The sequence below is a fragment of the Gavialis gangeticus genome, unplaced genomic scaffold (genome assembly GCF_001723915.1).
Source record: "Gavialis gangeticus isolate Ggan-Ray unplaced genomic scaffold, GavGan_comp1, whole genome shotgun sequence".
In the NCBI taxonomy this organism is placed as follows: domain Eukaryota; kingdom Metazoa; phylum Chordata; order Crocodylia; family Gavialidae; genus Gavialis; species Gavialis gangeticus.
The window spans coordinates 115,489,911-115,499,755 of record NW_017729022.1 but is presented as its reverse complement, the minus strand read 5'-3'; the positions used below and the strand labels follow the sequence as shown (position 1 = coordinate 115,499,755).

Here is a 9,845-nt window from a genome sequence, read left to right as displayed (position 1 = left end):
GTACACTCACTGGGTGTAGCTGGGTGGGGAGGCGATACCCACTGCCCCCCCACTGTCCCACGCTGCATGGGGGGCTCTGCACGGGCCCCCCAGCCCCACCCCCACTGTCCCAGTTCCCCCATGGCTGCCCTGCCCACCCCAGCTCCTGGCCCTTTAAGAATAAAACCCCCCCAAAAAACCCCAGGGCTCACCAGCTTCTGCAGTGGCCTTGGGGTTTCGGGGGGCTCATGGAAGAGCCCCCTATGTGGCATGGTGCAGTGGGTGGGGAAGTGGGGACTACCCCCCACCAGGCAGGAATGGGTGAGTCCAGGGTTTGTGATTGTTTTTTTCCTTAAAGGGCTGGAGCTGGTGGGGGCGGGGCTGGGACATTACTATACTTTTGGTGACAGAGCTCTGTCTATATGTGTAGATAACATCTACAGCTACATCTACATCATCTATCTATCTATCTAAATAGATAGATATGGATATAAATATTCCCACACAGCTACACATACATATGTGTATATATGTACAAGACCATTTCTTCCTCTTATCCCTCCTCCTCTTGGGTCTCCTTTCATACACACCCGCATTCCTCGCTTCCTCTTTGGACCACTTGCCTTTCTGCTCCATGATTTCCTAAGTACTGTAAGCTCACAGGCATATAACCTATACCAACATTAAAATAAAGATTAAATGAAAAGAAAACTACTCCAGGTTTGTGCATCTTTCATCCTTCTGCCTCCCCTCATTAGCCCTCATCTCCCTTACTGTTAGTTTCATTCCACAAATGAAAAGTTCCAGTATGTTCACATCTACTGTATCTAGTTTCATTCCAAACAGATTGAAACCTAGTAAACTGCTCCGTTATACAAAGAGCTTTGCAACAGCCTGCTGGTTTCATGTTGATCTTTGCCTGTAACATTATTTAGAGAGTCAAATGAACCTGAAACTGTCAGCAAAATGGAAGGTGTACAACCCCCCGAAGTCTAAATGGTTAGAAAATGTACGTGGAGTCAATCTAATGAAAGCCAAGAACAACAACAACTTTCACTATGATTTTTGCTTTCTGCTTTTGAATGTGCCACAAATTCTCTGTGGATCCATTTCTGTCAACCTTATACACACTGAAAAATATCTTATTCTGTAAATATTGGTGATTCTGGTGAATTCCTAGCTCTTGCACCCAGGAAATGTATCTTTTGAGTCTAACTCAGAGTAAGTCTGGTGAGTTCAGTGGAGTTAGTTTGGATTTACACAAATAAGGAATCATGCCCATTATCACGAGATGAATGAATTTAGATTTCCACCAGTGAAACCAGTAACAGACATATTTATATGTATTCATAAATATAAATATTTATTCTCCTGAATAGGAATCTTTTAGTATTTATGTACTGCGCAGTAAGTATGGTGACTTACACCAACCTGAGCGTAAATTTTATATCTGCACCATGCCAGTATCAAATTTACATCTGATTAATTACTGGGCAGTAATGCATGCGTAAATGCATTACTGCGCAGTAACATTGTGTGTCCCAAGTCAGTCCACACACACAGTGTTAACGTGCTTTAATGCCTGCACATGTAGATGCTGGCCTATTCCTGCTTACTTACTGTGCAGTAAATTTAGGCTGCTGTAAATACACATGTAAACATGCCCTGGGTGTATCTACACATGCATTTAATCCAGGACCAGTTTACTTGCAAGTAGACTACTCAGGAGTAAACAGTCCAGGACAGGCATCTACATGTGCAAGGATGTGGGAACAGATTTTGCTGCTCCTAGCTGCAAACTGCTCCCCTTTCCTGCGGCCCTACAATGGGTCCCTGCCGCTTGAGTCTCCAGCTGCACCTGACAGCAGCTGGCAGCCATCTTCAAAAGGCAGCCTCACTCCTTGCTCCCTGGCCAACCACTTTTCTGGCTGGGGGTCAGCATGCAGCGACTGCCTCCCCATGCCATGGATGCTCTAGCCCAAGCCCTTGACAACAATACTCAGTGTCCAGGCTCCTGCTGGCCCCAGCCACTGAGGCTCCAGGCGAGCTGCACACCCGCCATTGGAAGTCAAGGCATCGGCTGTGAGAGGCACTGGCTGACCACTTTCTCTTGCACTCCCTGCTGTAGCCCTCCTGGACAGCCACCCACAGACCCCATCATCTACCCTCAACACCAGGCTCACTGCAGACAGTTCTCAGGAAAACACTTTCTTGCCCTCACAACAAACAGATCTCCCCTCCCCACTCAACAAGAGAGCCCATCTGCCCTCCCTCCCCAGCAACAGAGCCCCTCCACCACCCACCCCTTCCACCACCAATAAAACACCCTCTTCCCCGTGCAAGCTATTTACAACAAGTGAAGTGCTGTGGTTGTGTGCATGCACTCCCAGGGTGGGTGGCCATAGGGTGGGGGCACCTAAGGAGGCAGAGCCTGAGGACACGCAGCCAGCACCCTGGCCTCTGGCTGTTCTCTCATGGGTGCACATGCTGCAGTGAGCCTGGTGGGCAGGGGGCTCACTCAGGGGAAATGATGATGGCTCATCCCCTAGTGCAGGTGGCTCCCCCTCCAGAAGCTGGTTGCCAGGGCTGTCAGTCCTGGCCCTGCTGCAGGCAGCTCTGGCTCCATGCCCTCATGGTGCCAGGATGAGTGGTGGGCCTGGACCCAGGCAGGAGGGTGCTGGGTGGTGGGGACCCAGGGCAGGGGCCAGGGCAGGGGCTTCTGCTCAGTGGAGGTGATTCTGGACCTCTGCCTAGGCCTATGAGGGGGCCCTGCTACTGGGTGGGGGCCAGCTGCCGGGGGGTAGGCAGGGCTGTGATTGGGGGCAGGGTAGTGAGTGGCACGAAGGCACCCAACAGGGCCAGGATAGTGTCTAGCACCTGATGGCCCTCCTCTGTGGCCTCCACTGCCTTGGCCATGAGTGCAACATGGTCCCTCAGGGCCTCCATGTGGTCCTGCTCCAGGGCCAGTAGCTGTGCCCTGAATTCCCATGTGTCATCATGAGCAATGTCCTTTACCCACCACCTGTCCTGGTGGGTGATGTCCTCCACCCTCCACATCCATGCATCCCCAAGCTGATCTTCCATGGCTGTCACCAGCTGGGCCAGGAGGAGGTTCCAACCCTGGGTCCTCCTTCTGCAGAGCTGGCGCATCTGCAGGGCCCTGGCCATGGGTGGCAGTGACACTGAGGCCTCATCCTGGCTGTCAACTGCAGCCTCTCCCCTGCATTCAGGTGGAGGGTCTGCAGAGTCATGAGAAAGAAGCTGATTGTGAGAGTTTGCAACATTTCTGAGATAAGATGCTCTGTACTAGGGGCCCATGCACTACCTGCTCAAATCAGAAGTTGTGCATGCATGGGTGCCAATGAACCATACATAGTAAATCAGCCAGGCAGGTGTAGGCCCAGGTGACCGCTGGCCAAGCCGCCTGTTCCCACTTGCTCCCCAGGGGCCAGCGGGCTGTTGAGTGCTGGCTGCAGGTAGTCTGACTCCCTCATCCCATTCCCATGCCAGGACAAACCTGAATCTTGGCAGCACCTTCTGCCTTGGGTTCAGACCCTGATCCCCACCCTTCCTCTTCTGCGGGCTAGCCTGTCTCTTGTGTTGCCACCAAGCCCATGACACCCAGGATTAGGGGAGTATGGGGCTCCCTGATGACTGGGACATGGAGTTGTTGGTGCTCCCACCTTCCCTACAGGGGTCCTCTCCAGGGAGGCATCCCAGGGCCTGATTCCCCCCCTCCCCAGCTGCTCTGTGCCCCAAGCATGCCTCCCAGTATGTGTCTTGGGCACTGCACAAGGAGATGTTTGTGCAGACTGAGGGTGCCTGACCCACTATGCCTTGCTTCTGCTGATGCCATGGTGCTCCAGATGCACCTGCCATGGTGCCCTGGGCCCCTGGCACATCACTGTGGGTGCCAGGCCAGAGTGGGGGCTTGGACAGGCCACCTGTGGTGCAGTACACAGCACAGTTGAGGCCTGGGTCCTGGGGCACAAGGATGTTAGTCAGCTGCTGCATAAAGGGCATGGACTTGTGGGCACTCCCCAACTGAAAGTTGTGGTCAGTGATCATAACGCACTGTGCCTACAAGACCTTGACAATTATGTGTGACTGCTGCGCCAACCAGTTGTGCCAGTGCCCCCGCATCCAGCTTGACAGCCCCTTCTAAACATACACATTGGAATGCCTGCCCTGCATGAACTGCTGCTGCACCTCCACCTTTTCCCACAGCACCACAAGGTTGACAGTCTCCTCTGCCAATTGAGGCCCTGGGTGGTGGGGTGTGGCATCAGAGCTGATGCCATTGGGCCTCCCACACCAGGTCTCTGGGCCTCCGTGTGGCTGTCCCTGTACTGCTGGGCCTGGGCAGCTCCCTGCAGCACCCAGCTCAGGGGCAAGACATGGTACTAGCAGCTGCATGGCACAGCCATGCCCCACAGCACCTGCAGGGTCTGGGCAGGATGCTCGGGGTTGGCTGTGGGCAGCTGAGCTGGCCCTGGTGGCTAGGAGCTGCCTGCAGCTGGACTGGGGTGCTGGCAAGCTGCCACAGGTAGCCTGTGGCCTGTGCAGGGGGAGCAGAGGTCAACAATCACCCCAGGTTCCCTGCTTTTGTGTTCCAGGGCTCAAAATGTTTACAAGTTTTTAAGGGCCTAAGGCTGAGGCAGGCATAGAGCCAGTCCAGCCCTGAGACAGGAGAGGCTCCCAACCTCAGGGCCCTAGGGCTAAGCTAAGGCTGTCCCCCCTAGTGGCAGGACTGACTGGGAGCAAATTTGCTCTTGATCAGCATCTACATGTGCATTACTGTGCAGTAACTACTTGTGAGTAAATTTGCTACTTGCATTTGTGGGTAGCAAATTTACTCACAAGGAATGAAGTTTGCTGCGCATGTGTAGACACGCATGTTCACTGTGCAGTAATTACACTGCTGAGCAGTAAAGCGTCTCACGTAGATGCACCCACTGTCTTCTTTTTAATGGTCTTGAGATTTCCCTGCTCAAGCTAACCTTTGTTCTGAAATTTTGCTTTCTGTTAGCTGTTCCTGAAGCTCCTATTTCAGAGCCCTGCAGATGGTTTTTAAATCATTCCAATGAAGTTATATTTGTTTTTACTTCAATCTTAAATTGGATAATACAGCCCTAGGCACCTAGTGTATTAGTAAAGCTTCTATTTTTTTTAACTCAAGAAGAATATGTGTTGTTTTATATGTGATGATGCACCTCACCATCTGCACCCCGCTTTTCAAAACTCTAGATCTACCCATGATGAAAGATACAGAATATACAGTTCAAAGGAGTCTAAATTTGGGATATACCATTGCAAACATTAGTTTTCAATCAAACTAATTGCACAGCAGAGCACCCTGTTTACTAACAAATTCTCTGGTGAACTGAATATAAACACACAGAGACAATTCACTTTTCATAGTTTGTGTTGTGCTTTTGTTAGCAATTTCTCTTTCCTGTTCTTTTAAGGAAAATAAATGTATAAAATATGAAAAGTAAACATTTTCTTACTGTCCAGTTTTGTTCATTTTCATGTCCGGGTAAATAATGCTCCACTTTACAGAGTCCCCTTTGGCTCTGTATCCAGTCAATGTTATCTGCCATCTATGGTAAGACAAAAAGAAATCTAATTATAGGATTACAGAAAAGTAAGGCTGGAAGGGACCTCCAGAGGTCATCTAGTCCAATCCCTTGCTCGAGCCAGTATGAACCTTATCCAAGCCATTCCATATAAGTGATTGTCTAATGTATTCCTAAAACTACATAATTAATCCCATCACACAACTACAAGTCATTGCCTAGGATTATCAAAATCACCCTAACCTACCACAAGCAAAGTAGGGGGAAAAGGACTATGGTGTCCCACCACTGCAAGGGCAGAGAGAAGGATGAATGTGTATAATGCAAAGACAATGAGTGAAGAACTACAGACATCTTAGATGTATGATTTGAGAATGAATAAAATTTTTGCACAGAAACCAAAATTTCAACTTGGCAGTCGTCACTTAGAGAGGATTTTGCATAGAGGATTACATATATCAAACAATAGTGTTTGACAGCTGTTGAGAGCTTGAGCATGTTGTGAGATGCCTTGAACTCCTTTAAAAAGTCTGAAAGGGGATCCCACTGTCAGATAATAAGCCAGGATTTTGAAGAATAAGATTGCAAATTTTGAAAATCTAGGCAAAGGAATATATTCCATAAACTTCCCAAAACAGCAAAAAGTTCCAGTCCAATCCTTTGCTTCAAAATACCTCTCCCAACATTTTCAGAACTGAAAACAAATATAAAATACAAAAACTCACTTTTTTCTAGGTCATGTTCTGAAACTTAGGGAAAGTCTGAACAAATAATGATTTGTCCTTATAGTGTTGAAGAACTGCTCCTGTAGGCAGCCATGTAAAATCAGAACCTAAAATAGAGAAAAAAATATATCCAATTTTAAAATATATTTCAAAAGTGGCAATATTAACCTCCAGTTTATATCCAGCTTGCACCATAATTTGCAGGACTACAAGTGTCTCCATATGCATGAGATGAAGAAATTAAAAATCACATTGTGCAATGGTGTCATCATGTTAAAATTTTATTTTATGCCAGAAATAAAATCTGAGGCATATGGAGGAAAGAAAGAAACGGAATCATTTCAGGACAAAATACCTAAACTTTCAAGTACTCTTACTGCAGTGTAAATAAAAAAAATTCAAATATTGTGGTTATTAAAATTGTAGAAAGATACAAACATAGTTTAGATGTCAATAATCAGTTGGATGTTGTCAGGGTCCTATGTACTACACGGCTGTAGACTTGCCACCTTATTTCTTGTAATGGAGATAGCCTACTGAAATGAACACAATATAGTCATGGTCAAGCATCCTAAAAATGAGCTCTGTGAGATGCCTTTAATCTGAATATCTAATTATGCAAAATCAATTATTAGGCTTATTTCACATGTTAATCGCATCCCACACATCAAGTGCCAAAGGCCTCAGCTGTGCTCAACTAGATTCAAAATGCCCAACTTATACCTTACAGTATTTCTAAGAGCATTATCCACTTTCAACACAAAATCTTGCATCACCATAATATTCTGATGAAGCATAACATAAATTAAATTGAGTTTCAAAATAACTATAAGGACACTGTACTCTCAGTGGGTACATCTACACGTGAAATTAATAAGGTGCAATAAACTCCAGCACAGTTTGCACTGGATTGTATTGATCCTGGGTGCAGCATTTACACATGCGCCTGGGACTGCGGCACCCTGAGCTGGGTTAGCCTGCCAACCTAGGGCTGCTCTGGCTTGACTCAGCGTGCTGTGGTAGGGCTGGCTCAGCCATGAGAGTACTACAATGAAGGGCTATCCAACAGGCAGCCCCATGCTGTAGCACCCTCATGCCCCAGCGAGTCCTGGTCATGGTCTACAAGTGTGTTGCAGCAGAATAAATAAGGTATAAATAGTAGGATATCACTTGTGTTGAGCAGTACGATCCTATGGTGGATTTAATTAGTTTACTCTGGCCTAATAGCACTGCATAAGTAGATGCTGATGCTCATTAGTCAGATCCGCAATAAACATCTTGTGTAGATGCTGCCAGTGTTATTCATTATGAGTGACTGAGATGGATTCATAACTCTTTTACACATCTGTCCTATCAAGACTGTGTGCTTAATTTTATACACAGTGGATACATCTACATGTTCCATTAAGGTCAGAAATGGACATCTGCACGTGTGCTCAGAAGCACAGCAGTTTGGGCTGGGGCAGAGCAGCCCCAGGTTGGCAGCAGGCTTGTGGTGGGGGAGATCAGACTCGGTCTTTGGTGGCAGTGTCAGGCAGTGGAGGGGCTGGCTGGGGGATGAGAGTCCTGCAACTGTGGAGTCATGTAGCTGACTCCCTGAGCCTGTCCTCCCCGGCTCAAACTGCTGTGGTCCTGGTCAATGTCCACACGTGCATTTCAGCACAGTAAATAACTCTGCCATAAGATAGTACTGTCCCAGACAGTACTCCAATGGTGGAGTTAATTAATTTACTGTGTCCTAATACTGGCACACGTATAGATGCTTTACTGCAGAGCTAATTAATCAACTTTGCAGTAAAGCACACATGTAGATGCACCCAGTGAGATGTGCTAGTGAGTTCAACCTCCAGCATGTAAGGTTAAGCATATGCAAATATCTCCTTGGAAAATTACATTCTGTTGTATTTGAACCAATAAAGCTTCTTTTTTTTATGTATCTGAGGATGCCACAAAAACTCGTCTTCTGCACTAGCAAGTGACAGGATTAAGGTGAAGCTTGCCACAAAGTAAACACAAACAGTTTCCACTGTATCATTGGTTTCAATTATATCACATATCCCTTCACAATCTATATTACAAATAGATGAATTAGAGAGCCATTGTCCAGTTCTTGTTTATATTCCTCATTATGTTTATCTCCTACTGTTTCAAATGGCCAACTAAGATTGTAATCACCAGAAGTGGTGAAAGAAAGAAAAACTGTTACTTTGTGTATCTGATGTTTTATTCATAGCTACTTCCTGTACTTTCTCATTTTCATGAATTTTACAAAGTGCAACAGATGGGCAAAAACATTTAGAATGGTTGGAAAAACTTGCTTAAAAAACCACAAAAATGGTCATGGAGACTCAGTGACAGCTGTGATCCTCAAAATAACTTTTATCTTAAGTTGTTTGAAAAGAGCTATGTTTCAAGTTGACTGTGTCCCTAAACCAAAAAAAAAAAAGTTTGGGGGCATTATTCACTCTTTGAGTTGCATTAAATGAACATTGGCCATGAGCCAGTGGTGGTAGAAAGCCTGTCCTGGTTGAGTGAAAGTGGAATGGAAGCCCAGTGCTGTCAGCTATATGTGTAAAGCTGGTTAGGGAAGATCTAGCTAAGAAGCAGATGGGAACAGGACACCCAGGAGATGCTGTGATCTAATAGAGCTATGACATTATGCATATTCAAACAGTTTGATCCTGGTCCACCCCCCAGTGTCATTATCTGACTAACCAGAGGGCAATGTACTTAAGATTCACATAGCATAGACAACAGAAAGATGTGAGTTTTGCTAATCATGTTCAGCAATGTTTAACTTAGATGCCAGACTAGATTTATCAAGCCTGCAGGAAAATGTAAGTTATATCTCCTTCCAGCAGCCTATATCTTTGAGCTGCAGATAGGGTACAGTTTGTTGTTGCACCCTGATCACCTTGGAATTTTCATGGGGAAGATGTAGCTTTTCAGACCTGGAGCAGAGGAGGTGCTGCTTCAGCATGTCTCACCTTCACTCTGCACCTGTTTTGTGCTGGGCTTCTCCTAGCCCAATAATAGAAAAAGGGTATGTGACCTGCACATTAAGCTATTCAATTTCCTACATCATGGCTCCCAGTGCCTACTGCCGAATATCAGGTTCCATGAACATAAACTCTGGACTGAATTCAGCTTGCTACAGCTCTCAGTTTAGTGTTAGCTCAATTAAAAGCAGGACTTTACATTGGTGCTAAAATGTTTTGTTTAAATAGGACAGTTCTTCACAAAGTCGGGGATAATTTTTGTTACCACTTTCCTGAGCAGAAAGAAGCAGGTAGACACTTCTGCTATTACAGTGCCAAATGGGTGGAGGGGTGGGGGGACAATTCAAAGTATTATGAAAATGGTCAAAAATTACATGTAACTATAAAAATAAGGGAAGTTGCAGAGTTGGGATCATATCCTAAAAAATATACTATCTGGAGTGGAAAAAGGAACAATTCTATATATTTGAAGGGCTTAGTCCATCTGCCTGTGTCTGCCTGTCGGTAACGCTCTTGAAGGACTCTGATTGATTGTCTCCCCATACTGTTGGGGGCATGGGGTG

At 46.3% G+C, this 9,845-nt stretch overlaps 1 protein-coding gene across 1 annotated transcript in view; it reads right to left on the bottom strand.

Annotated features, from left to right (window-relative positions):
* Window positions 1-9,845, bottom strand: part of AKAP3 (A-kinase anchoring protein 3) — a 32,328-nt gene that overhangs the window by 14,129 nt on the left and 8,354 nt on the right. Inside the window, exons 2-3 of the mRNA XM_019516009.1 lie at window positions 6,284-6,390; window positions 5,490-5,582 (exon numbers count right to left, since the gene is read on the bottom strand). Of these exons, the coding sequence (XP_019371554.1) occupies window positions 5,490-5,582 (93 nt within the window). The 5' untranslated portion in view covers window positions 6,284-6,390. The remainder of the gene's footprint in view (window positions 1-5,489; window positions 5,583-6,283; window positions 6,391-9,845) is intronic.